The following is a 17,650-nucleotide window of genomic DNA, read 5'->3' as shown; positions in this document are numbered from 1 at the left end:
GGGGGTGAGGGAGTATGTGTGAAAAATAAAATGATACAGCCCGAGGAGATTTCTCCCTGTCTTCTCCATTTCTGCATTAGGGGACGGAGTCACCGATTTAATGAAGCAGCCTTGCTGTGGATGTGCTGTGTCTTGCTACACTGCTTCTGACCCAGGGCAGTGGGCAAGATGCAGGAATGACCCACCATCCAGGAGCAGCCAAGAAGGATGGGGGTGGGTGGGGGTGGAGTGGGTGGGAGTGGATTCTGTACCTTTGTTTTTTTAGCTACCTCCTTTGTGAGGTGGAGAAGCCTTTGGTATATGTATGTATACTCAAAGAACAAGCTTGGTTCACAATGGGGCCATATACATACATATACCACAAGGCCCTTTCCCATTGAAAAGGGGTAACAAATCAAAGTACATATCTTCCTGACACTCGTTCAAAAAACCAATTTGTTGTTCCTCCCATCTTAAACTGGCCTCACACTGGGCTAATTCTTGTCAATGATTGTGAGTCTTTTTGAGTAGAAACAACTTTGATTACAATCTGCTTTTTGAATATCCAAATGAGGAGCTGAGGGAGAGAGAACATGTGTGAAAAATAAATTGATGGAGCCCGAAGGGATTTCTTCCCATCAGGGGGAGTGGGGGGGGCCTGATTTAATGAAGCAGACTTGTTGTAGATGTGCTGTATCCTGCAACACTGCTTCTGACCCAGGGCAGTGGGCAAGATGCAGGGATGACCTGTCATCCAAGAGGAGCCAAGATAAGAGGGAGGGAGGGGGTTGAATGGAAGTGGAGTATGTGGGGATGGAATGGGTGGGAGTTGATTTTATGCCTATGTTTTTTGGCTACCTCCCTTGTAAGGGTGAAAAAGCCTTTGGTATATGTATGTATGTAAATGTCAAATTACCTTTGTGTCATGAGAAAGTGAATGCAAAGAGAGGGCAAACTCAGTATATGACCCAAAGGTAATTTGACATTTGGATATCCAAAAAGGAGAAGATTGCAACCAAAGTTGTTTCTACTTAAACAAACTCACAATGATTGGCAAGAATCAGCCCAGTATGAGGCCGGTTTCTTATTTATAAAGGTTCCTTCCTGTCCCACCACACTACTCGTGTCAAAAAGAGAAAAGAAAAGAATGAAAAAAGAAAGAAAAGAAAAGAAAATAATGAAAAAAGAAATATAAGTGAAAAGAAAGAAAAAAGGAAAAAAATAAAAGAAAAAATATATATGTATATATAAATACATACATACATATACCAAGGCCTTTTCCCCCCTTACAAGGGAGGTAGCCAAAAAGAAAAAGACATAAAATCATTCCCACCCATTCCATCCCAAAATACACTCCACTCCCCTCCACCCTCCCTCCCATCTTAGCACCTCCTGGATGACAGGTCATCCCTACACCTTGTCTACTGCCCTGGGTCAGAGGCAGTGTCGCAAGGCACAGCACATCCACAGCAAGGCCACTTTTTAATTTGGCAATCCCCCTTCTCCATCCCCCCATGCAGAAAAGGAGAAGACGGGGAGAAATCCCTTCGGGCTGTGTCAAATTTTGCTCACACATACTACCTCACCCCCCATCCTCCACCCATTCCACCTCATGCATCACTACATCATCCATATACAACCATTCTCCATTCACCCGTCTTCTGTCCTCTCCCGTCCTTCCTCAACAGACATTCCCCTCTTCCCCAAAGCCCCCTTCACCCCATCCATCCATCTGTACTGAATGCCTTTCCCATCTCAGAAGCAGAATGGCTCAGTCAAAAATTCACCCAGATCTGAAACCAATAAAAATCCTTTTCACTGCCCCCTTCATTCTCAGGATGAATTTTGGAATGAAAGGTTGCCTCATCACACTTACGGCATTTCCTTGTGACTTGTGTGCATGATATGGTATATCTTTTCTAAATTCTTGCTAGATATAAGATCTGGCCGATTGATGAAAGAATCTTTGGCTGATAACATGCCGATGCAACCGCTGTTTGGAGTCATGTTAGCGCAAAGTCCTGCATCCAAGAGTGCAAACTTTTCTTTTGAAGGGGCCTGAAAAAAATATATATATTATATACATACATATTGACAACTTTAATAACCTTATTTCTACTCCAACCAGAAGTCTGGTTGTCAAACATATAATAAGCCCACAACCAGGTTTCTTTAAATAGATGTTATCATTATACAATGAATGGCTCCTGATCCATTTTCCTTTATAAAAAAAAGTTGTTTATGTCTAAATGCAAAGAGGAAAAAAAAAAAAATCAACCAAATCTTTACTACAAAATTTTCTTATGTACATACATACATACATATATCAAAGGCTTTCCCCCCCCTTATAAAAGAGGTAGAAAAAAAAGGCATAAAAACCACTCCCACCTATTCCATCCCTAACATATTCCACTCCCCTCCACCCTCTTCCCTCCCTCGCATCTTGGCACCTCCTGGATGACGGGTCATCCCTGCATTTGCCCATCGACCTGGTTCAGAAGCAGTGGCACAAGACAAAGCACATCCACAGCAAAGCCACTTCATTAAATTGGCAAGCCCCCCCTTCTCTGTCCCCTCGTGCAGTAAAAAGAAGATGGGGAGAAATCCCTTTGGGCTGCATCAATTTATTTCTCACACATACTCACCCCCTATCCCCTATCCACTCCACCTCATGCATCACACATCACAGCTTTATCCATACACAACCATTCTCCATTCACCCCTATCTTTTGTCCTCTCTCTTCCTTCCTCAATTGACATTCCCCTCTTTCTCAATGCCCCTTTTACACCATCCATCCATCTCATCCTAGGTCAACCCATCATGTTCACTCCTTCCACATCTGCCTTCCACACCTCTTTTACTAGTCTTTCTTCACTCATTCTTTCCATGTGTCCAAACCATCCCAATACTCTTTCATCAACCCTATCTCCCAACACCCTTTCCACCCCCATTCTCCTTCTCACCTCCTTATTTCTCATTCTCTCTAGCCTAGTAACCCTGACCATACTTCTCAGGCACCTCATCTCAAACACATTCAAACTCCTCTCTTATGTTCCATGTTTCTGGCCCATACAGTGCTGTCAGCACATTCACTTCTTCATTCAATCTCCTCTTAGCATCCATTCCCAAATGTCTATTTCTCATTACACTTTTTAACCCCTTCAATATGGGCCAAAATCTCTCGGGCAGCATTAGCTGCCAGACGTGCGATGTTGTGTCATAATACTCGCATTATAAAAAATAAAGTTACTGCTTTATTGCTCGTTCTCTTTCAACCATGAATTTTGATAACCATGAAAAATATGATGAAGCCAATTTACAGAGTATGGGGGTCACGCAGGTACAACTACAATATATATAATCAAGACGCCGACATCGGCATCCTCGCGTAGCCACTTGCTCCTCATGATGCCTACGTAGGCATCATCGTATCGAAGGAGTTAATCCACCAAGGCATTTACTTGCTTCTCTCAATCTACATTCTACCTCCACCTCCACTCCTCCCTTTCCGTCACATTCACACCCAAGTATCTAAAACTATCCACTTCCTCTGGTCTTTCTCCCTTAATACTCACTTCCAGTCTGCTGCCACTTTCTTCCCTTGTACATTTCATCACCTTACTTTTCCCCACATTTATCTTCAGCTTCCTTCTTTCAAAGACCTTCCCAAACTCTGTCACTAACTTCCTCAATCCCTCCTCTGATCCTGCTACAAGCACAGTGTCATCAGCAAACAACATCTGGCTTATCTCCCATTTTTCTCCATTTTCTTTAACCATCTCCAATCCCTGACCCACCACCCTTGCATTTACCTCTTGCACCACACCATCCATGTATATATTGAACAGTCAGGGCAACATAACACATCCCTGATGTCCCACCTTTACCTCAAACCACTCACTCTCTCCATTTCTAATTCTAATACACACTCTACTACTCTTGTAAAAATTCTAGACTACTCTTAACAACTTTCCTCCCATCCCATATATTTGCAATACCTCCCACAGTGCCATCCAGTCTACCTTGTCATGCCTTTTCCAGATCCATAAAAACCCAAAATACATCCTTACTTTTTCCTATGGCTTCTTCACATATCTGTCTTACCACAAAAATCTGATCTACACAACCCCTACCTATCCTAAACCCACACTGTTCCTCACCATATACTCCTGTTCCTCTCCTAATCCTCTCAATCAAGACCCTCCCATTAGCTTTCCCAGCTACACTTAACAAGCTGATCGCTCTGAAGCTACAACACACACACTTGTCCCCTTTTCCTTTGTAAAGTGGAACTATACAGGCACTCCTCCAGTCCTCCGACACTCTACCTTCTCTTAAACAAACATTAAATAACCTCACCAGCCAGTCCACCAGCACTGTACCTCCTTTTTTCAAACATTCTCCATGACATCCATCCAACCCAGGTGCCTTACCTGCTCTCATCATCTTAACAACTGCCTTCACTTCATCTTTCCTTATTTCTCCACCATTTTCCTCACTCATCATGGTCATTTTCTTAGCACTTCCCTCTGCAGCTACCTTTCCCTCCCTGTGGTGGGGGGAAAGAATACTGCCACCAAGTCTTCCCACTTGAGTCATAAGAGGTGACAAAAATAGGATGGGGATTAGGACTATGCATCCTTCTCCCTGTAGCCCCAAAGGGGACATTCCTATAAAAATTAAAGGTATAAGAAGGTCTAGGAGTTCTCCAACCAGTACCCTAAGGTTTGGGTTTTTTAATGTGCATGGATGTGGTACAGATGAGAGTAAAAGGGAAGAGATAGGCAGTATGTTTGTGAAAAGAAAGATGGATGTGTTGGCATTGAGTGAAACTAAGTTGAAAGGGAGGGGCGAGTGTGAGTTTGGGAGTGTAGTTGGAAGGTTCTCAGGAGTGAAGAGAGGACGAGGGAGAGAAGGGGTAGTTATACTAGTAAGTGAAAAGATAGGCAAGCATATACTGGAGTGGAAGGAGGTTCCTTCAAGGTTAATGTGGATGAAGGTGAAACTGGGAAGGGAGATGTGGGTTTTTGTAGGTCCATATGAGCCTGGTAGTGAGAAGGGTGTAGAGGAAAGGAAGGTTTTGGATGGATTTAAATGAGTGCATATAGGGATTAGGGAGAAATGTCAATGTAGTGGTATTGGTAGACCTTAATTCTAAGGTAGGAAATGAACCAACAGATGGAGTAGTTGGGAAGTATGGAGTTCCAGGAAAAAATCGTAGTGGAGAGTTGATGGTGGAGATGTGTCTAGAAAGAGAGTTGATGATAGCAAATACAGTGTTTGGGAAGAAAGTCAAGCATAAGTACACATGGGAGAGGGTGGTGGATGGAAGGGTGGTAGATAGAGCATTAATGGACTATATAGTGGTAACCAGGAGTATGGTAGGAAGAGTTAAGGATGTACATTTTCTAAGGGGAGAGAGTGGGGGAATATCAGATCATTATTTAGTGGAAGGTAAGTTGAGAGTGGGAGATAGATGGAGAAAGAGGAAAAGGACAAAAGGTAGGGAGGTACTTAGAGTGAACTGCTTAAATGAGAAAGTAAGGGAGGAGTACAAGAAGAAGCTGAGAGAGAAGTGGGAGGGAATGAAGGATAGAGTAGAACTAGGAGTGGATGAGGAATGATGATGGTTCAAGGAGGTAGTCATAAGGTGTGCAAAGATGGTGTGTGGAACAAGGAGGATGGAAAGAAAGAGAATGGTAGTGAATGGTGGGATGAGGAAGCAAAGAAGGTTGTAGAAGAGAAGCGAGCTTTCACAGATTGGTTACAAAATAGGATGAGGGAATCATATGAGAGGTACAAAGAAAAGAGAAGTAAAGTGTAAGATAAAGGAGGCAAAGAGGAGAGCAGATGTGAAATGGGGGAATAGTATGACAGAAAATTTTGAAAGTAATAAAAAGATGTTTTGGAAAGAAATTAAGAGAGGAAGAGGAGGCAAATCAAGTAGGGAAGAAAAGGTAAAAGGTGCAGATGGAGAGATGATAATGGAGGAGAAGGCAGTAAGAGGAAGATGGGCAGAGTATTTTAAGGAGTTGTTAAATGTGAAGGAGGATAGGGAAGGAAAGGTAATTTTCTTATGTACCAACAGAATAAAATTACAGGCCTACATACAAGTATGGGCCCCCTCCCTCCCTTCACCTCCTGGGGATTCAATCTGTCATCTAGCACAGTATGCAGTTACCATTAGTCATACAATAAGTAGTTTGAGATTTATTAGCAATTCTTTAAGGTGAGCTCTGGGTTTGGGTTTCACATACCGGAGAAAAATTGTTAGTGTATTTACCTAGTTGTATTATAAAGGAAAGGAGCTATGCTCATAGTGACCCATCTTTGTATCTCTCAGCATCTAGTTTGTTCTTAAATTCTTGAATGGTTTTTGCACATACTATTTTCTCATCCAATTTGTTCCAGACATTTATCACTCAGCGTGGAAAACTATTCTTTTTCAGATCTCTTCTATAACTATCCTTTTTGAGTTTCTTTTCATGTGCCAGGTTTTGCATGTGTGCCAAGGGTTGCCTATCCCTAGCCTAAATCACCAAAACAAACCTCTATTCAACACAAAATAACAGTAACTGGTAAGGTTCTAACAGTGCATAGTGAATTTATAAGAGACAAAAGATAGAGCCAAAACATTACAAAGTAAGCACAATAAAGGTGTACTGGAAAATCAATTAAATAACTTTTGAACACATTACCAAAGGTGGAACCATCCTACCCTATGAAAAATCCACAAATGTGCGAACCCACAAAAATGAAAGCAGCAAATGCTGGGAGTCAGGTGCATTCCTAAAATCCCTGGTTGAAAATATTATGAGGAGAGGAACAGTTGCCAATTGTCAGCTGTGAAAAGGTAGAAGAAATCCAAATGAAATTGTTAGACAGATCTTATGTCAAGGTTTGAGCCAGAGTTTGAAAGGGATCTTAGAATTCTTGGCATCACTACTACACAAAACACTGAATTAATCTATTCACAATAGTGATGATTTTTACAGATTTTACTCTCGTTAATGTTCAATAATTTTTTCTTTCTGAGAGGGCAGACTGTATACATGAGTCAATTCATCTAGGTAACACTGTTGCAAGTCTGCCCCTCAACTAAACAAAATAGTCTCGTATCTATGAAAAAAAAATCAAATTTACTACCATGATTAAAAGGCATGTAAATTAACCTAGAGCTTCTGAATCCTCTTTATATGAAAGCTGGCAATAGCCACTGGTCCAACCCCAGAGTCCAGCTGGCCAGGCTGTGCTGTAGCCACCATCCACCTCTTCTAAATTACCAGAAGAAGCTGGATGTAACACTTCACCCCATACTTTACAACACATTACAGAAGACTGCACTGTACACAATCATGCATGCCAACAACATAATATACACTCTATAAGGGATTCGTGGTAAAACCCTGTCCCAGCCATGGCATTCCTCAGGGAGACAGACTTGTTCAGCTAGACAGTCTAGGGAATGTTAACAATAACAACAACCTACAGGTCCCTTAATGGAGATCTATGGCCAAAATCCCATGACCTGATGCCAACTTAAATGGGGACAGATGTGAGATTTGTTTCCTGAAGGAGGGTGTGTGTCCCCCCCCCCCCTTTGGCAGCAGCAACACCATGTGCAAACTCACACAGTTACCATTTTATGGAGCACCAATAAGACTGGGTGGGCAATTTTGCTTTGTACATTACCTTGATGAGAAGCTTGTGTCCAACTCCTAGCTCTGCGGGATAATAAGAACTTCCTGCTTGTGTTGCTTCAGAAATATCCGATGTGAGCACAAGGAAACCAGCACTGATGTCCTCACATAGCTCTTGGCCAAAGCAGAGAGGACATTTTTCCTCCTACAAATAAAGGAATAGCATAAACAAATTTTTAATAATTCCTCTATTTACAATAGTAATAGTAAATATACAAAATAATAAAACCTACCTGTCATGTATAAAGCCCTCCAATTTTCAAACACGTTTATACAAAAATAATCTACTTTCTGAGTCTTGGAGGTCACAGGTCATATGCAAGAGACCTGGGGATAATAGATTGATCGATTCATCCTCAAGTCCTGTGGCCCAAATAGTAATGAAACCCAAGCTGACCTAGAGATCTCCCAAAGATGAAATTTACTGTTGCCTGTGTTTACAAATCTGGGTAACTGTGAGTCTTGTCTAACTTTTATGATTAAGTACAGTATAACATTATAGTTCCAATGACAGGTTCCTGCTTGTGGTAGTCCTGCAAGACAGAGAGCAGAAAGAACCGTCTGCTCACTGCCCATTTTCAAAACCTGTCAACCCCTAAGAGGCAGATACCATTTCCAGATTGGGCCCAAGATATCTCCTTTAACATTCTCAAAAATAATTCTTCCATTTTCTCACATATGGAAAGCTGACAATTGGTGACTACTTCCTTCCTAGTATCCTTTGGGTACTGCAACTCCAGATGAAAGTGAGGGTGATGATAGGTTTCAAAGAACAGCCAAGAGATTAAACATTCTTTCTAGCATGCATCTAGCAGGGGCATCACTTGCAAGTACCATTGCCCACCCCACCTCCATTAATCTTAGACAAAATAAACCACAAGACAAACTTCACTATCCTCTTCAACCCCTTCCATGTGGTGATGTCTCTTGATATAAGTAAAATTATTTGACAAAGTCCAGAATAGAATTGCAAAGAGCTTTGCCATGGCTACATGATAGACTGAGACACTCTCAACCGCTAAAGTAAATCAACAGTTCCTCAGCAAGGTAAAAATCCTCTGATGTTCAGGCAAAATACAATCTGCTAATGACACCATAGGATAAGAGTCTATCTATCTATCTATATACCTAGGGTTTCTTCCCGCAGGGAGGTAGCCAAGTCAAAGACATGCAAACTCACCCACTTTGTTTCCTTCTCATCTTAACTCCTCATGGGTGAAGATTCATCCCTGTCTCCAGCCCACTGCCTGGGTCAAAGGCATATATAGCAAGACACAGTACATCTACAGCAAGGCTGCTTCACTTAATTGCCCCTAACCCTTCTCCATTCCCTCATGTGGAAAATATGAGTAAAAAAAAAGGGTGAAAAAAAGTCAAAGACAATAAAATTCCAGTCATTTTGTTACCTTTAACAGATCGGAGAAAAAGTCTAAATAGACACTGGCTCCAGATGATTTCTTGTCTTGACTGATACGAGACCCGAGATTGGGTTCATCAATAACAATAGCATTTTCATGATTACTAGCTGCTCGGTGTGTGGAAGCTGCTGACTTTGGTCTTGACACTTCTTCAGAGTCCATCACATGCATGATGACAATGATGATCATTATAAAGGTGAGAAAGCCAAAGAGCTTCTGGTAGTGTATTTTCAGGAGATGCATGGTGAAATATGGTGTGACCCTTCTTATGTGTGATGATTTAATCCGCTGTCAATAATGCTCAGCAGGTGTGACAAAAGTATGCTGGATGATATATCTTCTTTCTACTGGATTTACATTCTGTTCAACTTCAGGGGCAAGTCTCCTCCTTTACGTCACCATACCTGATGGCTGAAAATAAAACCTGAAAGAAAATCAAACACAATATCAATCAATCAATCAATATCTAACACAAAGCCTCCAGCCCAAAAGAAACCAGTTATTGCCAATGGATAAGGAAATTCAGTAAAACAGTTGGAGTTATATTCACTGACATTTTATCATTACCACTACTTCTTCATAGTACTCTGAGGAAGTACTGGTAAGGAAGAATCATCAATGAATTAAACTTAGGCTGTTTTCTGTGTTTACCTCACCACTGCCATCTGTCTTCCATACATCAAGTTTTACAAAGGATTACAAAGGCGTAGCATGCCGAAAGGAGACCTTTTGGTCCATATCTAGGTTGGATGTGAAAAAAATCATAATAATGATAAATAAATGAATAAATGAATAAATAAAAACTATAATAATGTAAATAATAAATAAAATACAAAAAAAAAATGCATAGGTAGTTAAATGATAAACAAACAGGTAAATATTTGTTTTAATCAATTTATTACGCTCAAGGAGCGTCAAACCTAGTACAAAAGTGTAGCTATGTACAGAGTACTAGTGACACACAGGACACTCTCGAATCATAACTGAAGGAATTATTTGTAGTTTATCACCCACTAGTGCGGGTGATACAAAAAACATATACAGTGATCACCTTCTGGCAAATATCTACATATATTAATAAGTAATCGTCGATGAGGTATCAAAGTTGTTGGCATATAGGGTGTAGCACAGCCTGCACGATGTGTACCTCAGCACCTGTCTGGTCTCACCAGTCTACACCGTGCGGTAGCCGGGTTTGTGTCGGGCACGCATAACATTGTGTCGTCTCACCAGATGTTCACTGTGTCTGTATGCATGTGGAAGTCGAAGGACGTTCTTGTGGTGTTGGATGGTTACACTTGAAGTCCTCTCAGCATTACCACGGTGACGTGTAGGGAAGTAGGTGACTTATCGTACCATCCATTTGTAATAGGGCAATAGTAGTAGCAGCTGGTAGATCCATACTACAGACATTCCTTGTTATTATGTCCAGGGAACAACAAACCTAGTACCAAAGATAACTATATACAGATTATTAGTGATATTTAAAACATTTCCGAATCATCACTGACTGATTTATTTATGTACAGTTTAACACCCACCAAACTGAGGGTGTTGCAATACGATTAATTCTAATCTATCACCTTCAAGCAAATATTTACAGACATCAAGAGCTGATTGTCGATGAGGTATTAAAGGGGCTATCGTGGGACAATCAATGCAGTAGTGCTCTAGACTGTTGGCATTAGGGGTGTCACACAGCCTGCACAAAGAGTACCACGGTACACCTTCGGTCTGACCCACTTGCCATACTGGTCTGTAGCCGAGCCTGAGTCGGGCACTCACAACATTGTGTCTTCTCACAATAAGTCCATTACGTCTATACTTATAGGGAAGAGGAAGAAAATTCTCGTAGTGTTGGATGGATACACTTGTAGCCCTCTCAGCATTGCTACGGTGGCGAGTAGGGGAGCAGGCAGCTTGTCTTACCATTCGCTTGTAAGAAGGTAGGAAGGCAGTAGTAGAAGTGGCAGCTGGTGGATCCATACTACAAGCTGTCCTTGCTAGCCGATCAGCGGTGTCATTGCCTAGGAGTTCAATATGGGATGGAATCCACAGGAAGTGTACCATCTGTGAGTTTTCGTGAGTTGTGGCCAGTTGTCGCATTATTTGTGTTACCACTTGTTGGTGTTCAGGCTTGGTAGATGAGAGCGCGCGGAGGGCTGACTGAGAGTCGCAGATGATCAAGCCGTTTTCTCCAGTCCGTGTCAGCAAAGTAACATCGTCCAGGAGCCCATGCAACTCACAATACGTGGAGCTTGACGAATTAGGGAGTCGACGGCCTGCCCAGCCCCCTAGTGGTGGCTCTATGCTGGGGGAATACACAGCACATCCAGCACTACCGTCCTCCTGCAAAGAACCGTCAGTGAAGAGATGATGGGCCGCATTTAGAGAAGATGACAGACCGGCGATAGTTTCTAAGGCTAGTTGTTTCTGGAGCTGTGGTAGGTCGGACTTGGTAGTTGGAGTATAGGTGACTGTTGGCATGGGTGTCTGCCAAGGTGGGAGGCCAGGGTCCTCGTTCTCTGTTAAAATGTTTATGTTAAGCCTCCGAATGTTTGAACTGATGTTAAGGACCAGTGAGCAGCCACCGGGACGAAGCTGGGGTCAAGGCTCTGTCAAATCAATCGAGGTCTGGATTGTGTGACAAAAGTGGGGAGATAAGTGGGGGTAGTGCAGGCACTTGATAGTGAAGTAGGTAACATTTGAATATATTCTCTCTACAATTGGTGGTAGACAAAGTTCTTGCTACATATTAACGATCCTAGTTGAGGTAGGGCAGCCTAAGATGAGCCTCACTGCCTGTTTTTGGAATTTTTCAAGTGGTTGCAAAGTAGTTTTGGAAAGCTGACTAAGTGCGGGAGAGAGGTAATCAACCACTGATCGAATGAACGTGATGTATATAGTTCTGGCGACAGGGATGGACACTCCAGCAATATTGTTGGTTAACCACCTAAGAGGAGTCAGTCGTCTCTGTAGCCGGGTTAGCAGGTCTTGGACAATTGGATGTACGCGTTGTCTTGCTGGGATGGAAGGTGTGATACGAACTGGTGCCCCCAGGTAAAGGTACTGTGAGCACAATGGCACGATGGTGTTGCCAATAGTGAATTCTGGCAAAGTTCTTGCTGGGCGAAAAGATAAAATTCTGCTCTTTTCTGGTGAGATGACCAGCCCGCATGAGGAGGATGACAAATGAAATGATTGAAGGAAACGTTGCATGTCTTGTGGTGATCTTGAATGAATGCATATGTCGTCTGCATAGCAAGTGATTGTTGTACCGTCAATGTCAGGAAGCAGAGAGAGAAAGCGATGCATAAGGATGTTAAATAAAAATGGACTGAGTACTCCTCCTTGTGGAGTACCGATTTCAAACTCTCTGGTATGGCTGTACGCTCCCTTAAACAATACACGTGAGTTCCTGTTCCGCAGGTATCCTCTTATCCACCTCAGTAAATTTCCTTTGATGCCAAAGTCAACAAGTTGGTCGAGGATAATGTCCCTGTTGGCGATGTCGATGCTTTATGGAATGTGCTGCTTAAAACAGGTAAATAGTAAATAATAATAAATTGACATATAACTAATAATGAGAATCAAGCAAATAATAAACAAACAGACAAATGATAACAAAACAAACAAACAAATAATATAAAATAAATGATAGTCATTACAGCATCTTATTTAGATGTTTATCTAAATGATTCTTTACCTTCAAACTGAACTACATTGCAATGCCTCTGAAGGAAGTTTATTCCATTCATTAACTACACAGCTGGCATAGCTGTTTAAGCATAACATCATCTAAGAAACATGGAGCTAATTATATGTCATCTGAAGTAATTTTTAGTTTCATAACCATAAAAAATAAACTGGTTTCGCAATAAATAATAATATAATAAAGTTGCCATAAAAAAAAAACACCCCAAACATCTTGCCTTCATTCTGATGATTACCTAGCTATTAGTGAGTAGTACATCTACCCTCTTACTGTCATGTGCTTTGAAAATGTGATATCCAAAATCACACACCATGACAAATAGCAATTGTGATTCCTCTGAACTTAAAAGTCCATGGCCAACGTAGTATGTAGTCTCACATGTCTCATTATCATTAAAGAATACAACCTTTACAACTTTATTCAGGCTAATACCATATCATCTTATCTAGCTGTGAGCAGCTTATGCCAATAAGATTAAATCTATTTATATACCAAGAGCTTTTTCCCCTCTATAAGGGAGGTAGTTAAATCAGAGGCACATACCTATTCCCCAAGAGTGAAAAAAATAAATAAATAAAAATTCATGCACTACCGTGTTGTACTGCAATTTTGATTTTGAGGTTATCTATTGTCTGATGATTTCACTTGGTAAAAAGAAAAATAAACAAATCAAACATATATAATAATAATAATAGAAACATAAAGATGAATAAATAAATAAATAAAGAAATTTTGCTCCTTCTAGGACAGGGGTTCTCATCTTGGGGTTCACGGGACGGTTGACAAGGGTACTTGGATGACTAACTAAAAATTTCCTGGTGAGCAAGGATTTTCATTGCTGTTGAACATGAAAACTAAACATCACATATGGTTTAATGAGGAGCATAACCTTCATGTATGCCTCTCTAATATTGTTCCTAGAATTGAGAATCTTGTTTGCACAGAACAGGCACATCCTTCACCCTAAAGTTTAATACTGGTTGGTAATAAAGTAACTACAGTTTTACTCCTGCATGTGTAGTATCACTGTACATTGTTTTGATGTTAATGCTTAACTGACAAATAAAGTCATTAAAATTTGAACCACTTGACATCCATTGCAGTACCCCTGAATATTTAATTATTCTTAATATATTACCATACTATATTCTGTCAGGTTAATGGGGGTATGGGTCAATGGTCTAATCACTCTCAGGGTGTGGAACAGGAACAAGGCTGAGAACCTCTGCTCCAAGAATTAACTAGACAGCCCTCAAATGAACCAACATACCCACTCTTCAGGACTCATCAAAGACCTATCAGTAAAACTCAAGAATCATGCAAACATGGGTATGTAACATGAAACTCCCATTGTTCAATAGCTCCAACTTAAAATAAACTAACATAATTATTCCATAGAAAAAAAAAAAATCCTTCAATGCAAAAAATAAAGAAATGAGAAATGAGTTTGTGTGGTACTAGAACAGAACGGACCTTTCAGGAAGCAAACACTGGTTTGTTGTCTGTGTTGTATTAGTGTGGGACTGTTTCTCAGTCGCCAGCTTGTAGTAATGGGAGGAGGGAAGGACTTGCCTGCTGTTCTTGTGCGAAAAGGTGGAGGAAAGACAGTGACTGAGCAATCTTAGGTCCAATTGGAGACTGAGTGTCATGCATGTCCAGGAGATGGTGAGGATACAACTGACACAAACAGGAACAGACCTGTTGGTCCTTACAAGGCTACTTGCAAATTGAAAGGTGTAAACAGCAGAAACAGTTAAGAAACACTGATTTAATTTAAGTGTATAAGCTCACAATCCTGAAAAATAAGTTAGATTGGGGTTGGATTCCATGTTTCTAGGCATCTTTTTTTTAATGTGAACTTATAACATATGTATTTTGTTCCAAACATTTACAATGTGGTTATAGAAAAAGTTTTTTGATTCACTAGTGTTTGATCTCTTATAGACTAATTTGTAACTATTATTTCATGCAATACTACTATGGTCCACAATAAAATAATCATCTATGTTCATATATTCAAGCCATGGAAAATTTTCAAGATTTCCATTCAATCACCCTGCATTCTATGTTGATAAATTTTGAAGATGGGTAATTGGAATATGATTTTCCCTAGATGTCCATCTTGCAGGACCACCACCTGCTATTAATCTATCACAATAATCTACTAAAATTTCTTAACAATTTTCTTAACTATTATTATCCATGAAAATCTGAAGATGTCATAACATTAACAGTTCCATTCAATGTAAAATTTAAAGGCACTTATTACAATAATAGGTCTTTAAGTATAGAATGTTTCTATACTTAGCCACATCAACCTTGGTAGTATAACTAATTCATGATTTTGTGTCACAATTTAATTCCACTCATAGGTGGATCTTGATCCTAATTATGCTGGTTACAACTAAGTTATCTAGTTCCAAAAAGAATAAATAAATTAACATATAATCATAAACATCCTTCCTGCCAAGCTGAAATTGATCTTAATACACCAAAACATAGCAGAAGGCAAATTTACATTACCTTGAATATTTTAGCTACTAAAATGCTATTTAATTCAGCTTGTGCAAGTCACTAAGCTTCCAACTCCAACGCATAGTACACCTTTTAGCCACATTAAGCCCCTGTATTAACCCAATTTGTAACAAGCCATATAATCCTTTACTACACTGCAATTTCACTTACCTATATATGATCCCCTCAGTAACAAAATGGTTAAGCCCTTCCAGAATCAAGGTGCATTTATCCTTTTTACTTTGGTTATTGTCAGACTTTTATTCAGCTGCATTTGATCCTTTCAATGGTGAAGGGAATAAATGGGTTTATTCTACAGATACCAGAATTCTACGCCATAATTCTTGCAAAACATTTCTCATGAGTATATTATTAGCTACGTGAATCTTTATGAAATATAAATTGAATCATTATCTCATAATATTTCAAACTACTATGAGCCTAAACATTCCTCAACATATTTAACTTTTATAAACTCAATGTTAATTCCTGGTCTCCTAAGTTATATTCCATCAGTTATAATCAACTATAATTAATATCTGGTGATGATGTAAAAGGATGCAAAACTAAATATTAAAATGAATTAATATGAATGCAAATTTCTATCACTACAACAACTATTAACATCCCTGATGCTGTATAAATATAATAATCACTGAAATGTGCATGTCTCACATAGCTACAATATATATATATATATATATACATATATATATATGTATGCATATATATATATATATATATACATATATATATATATATATATACATATATATATATATATATACATATATATATGTACATATGTGTATATATATATATATATTATATATATATATATATATATATATATATTCTTCTACAGCTGAAAATAAATACCTGTAGTGAAACTTAGTTCCACTCTGTAATGCATAAAATTGTTGGCAAAGTTCCAGAACCACACAACCATAATGTATATATCTACATAGAATACTGCAGTTCACCGTTTACTCTGACCATGAACTTGAATCTCTTCGTAAGTACAATAACAACTATCATCTTAAAATAATTCCATTCTCATTTAGTTCTTCAGCCTGAATAATTATGAAACTTTCTGCAGATCCTAGCAACAACAATAACACCGTAACTAGTCATTCCTCTAAATGTCGTAAAGCAGTAATTGAATGAAAATCAGTATTTTGATGAATTACTAATCATTTGTCTAGTGGATGTCACCAATGGTACGATGGGTGATACTCATCGAGTACATGGTACATGGATATCACATTGGCATCATGCCTCAGTTCATGGTCTTCTGATGTATGTCTGTCTCCTTTTCTTATAGGAAATTGTTGGCACAGGTCCATGTTACCTTGTAGTGTGCTAAAAACGTGACACTCATCTAGGCAAACATAAATAACTTACCCTATATGACCTCTAATACTGATGGGCTTGGCTTCCTTACCTTTGTTTACATTGGCATATGGCGGTCGTAGGTTACCAGAGAAAATGGATACTATATAGGGGTGTTTATAACATTGTTTTACTTCCTATAATAATTAGTTCCTGTTAGTTGTTTTAATATAGACCCAGTTCAAGACAATAAGAAACTAAGAAACAAATCATTCTTTTCGAAGGTGTATATAATTCAGATTCATTCGTGATCAAAATACCCGTGCAAATAGATCATCCGTTGTTGAATGCAATAACGTTTCGTATTTTTGTAATGTTAACGTACTGCGAGAAAGTACAAAATAATATATGTGAGCTTGAATAACTAATTGTCAACACACTTGAAAAAACCACAGCTATACATACATTTCAGACACATTAAAATAAATTTAACCTCTCCTCTCTTTTTAGAACCTACTGGATAAAGGAACACCCTAGACCATGTCGAAAACAATTTAATATGGCAGAGCAACTTTACAGCAGGACTCAACAGGCAAAGCTGGATTTCCACCACCGTTTCATTATGTGGCAATCCCTGCCTCCTCTCAAAATGGGTTGCACAAATAACGAAGAGAATATATATATATATATGTTTATTTATAATGTGTGTGTGTATTTACCTATTTTTACCTAGTTGTATTACACGGGAAGGGAGCTATGCTCGTGTGAACCGTCTTCGTATCTGTCAGCATCATTTTTTCTTTCTTAAAATCTTGAATAGTATTTGCACACACTGTTTCTTTATCTAAGTTATTCCAGATATCCAACACTGTGTGGGAAGCTATTCTTTTTTCCGATCACTTCTATAGTTAGCCTTTTTGAGTTTCTTTTCATGACCTCTTGTTTTTCCATGGTCATTTTTTAGTCAAATCATTCCTATCAAGGATTTCCA

General features: G+C 39.4%; 1 protein-coding gene across 3 annotated transcripts in view; it reads right to left on the bottom strand.

The window, feature by feature from the left end:
• LOC143035160 (divergent protein kinase domain 2A-like) overlaps positions 1-16,855 on the bottom strand; it is a 37,789-nt gene extending 20,934 nt beyond the window's left edge. For 2 of the 3 annotated variants that reach the window (XM_076201796.1, XM_076201798.1), the window contains exons 1-4: positions 16,732-16,782; positions 9,087-9,522; positions 7,673-7,825; positions 1,856-2,037 (exon numbers count right to left, since the gene is read on the bottom strand). In XM_076201796.1, coding sequence (XP_076057911.1) covers positions 1,856-2,037; positions 7,673-7,825; positions 9,087-9,341 — 590 coding nt within the window. In that variant the 5' untranslated portion in view covers positions 9,342-9,522; positions 16,732-16,782. Of the gene's footprint in view, positions 1-1,855; positions 2,038-7,672; positions 7,826-9,086; positions 9,523-16,731 lie in introns of all 3 variants that reach the window. The other variant, XM_076201797.1, reaches the window with a different exon arrangement.
• Between the last annotated feature and the right edge of the window lie 795 nt (positions 16,856-17,650).

This window comes from Oratosquilla oratoria, chromosome 18, assembly GCF_046742065.1.
Source record: "Oratosquilla oratoria isolate Oo_2021 chromosome 18, ASM4674206v1, whole genome shotgun sequence".
NCBI lineage: Eukaryota > Metazoa > Arthropoda > Malacostraca > Stomatopoda > Squillidae > Oratosquilla > Oratosquilla oratoria.
This window is presented reverse-complemented; position numbering and strand designations above follow the sequence as displayed.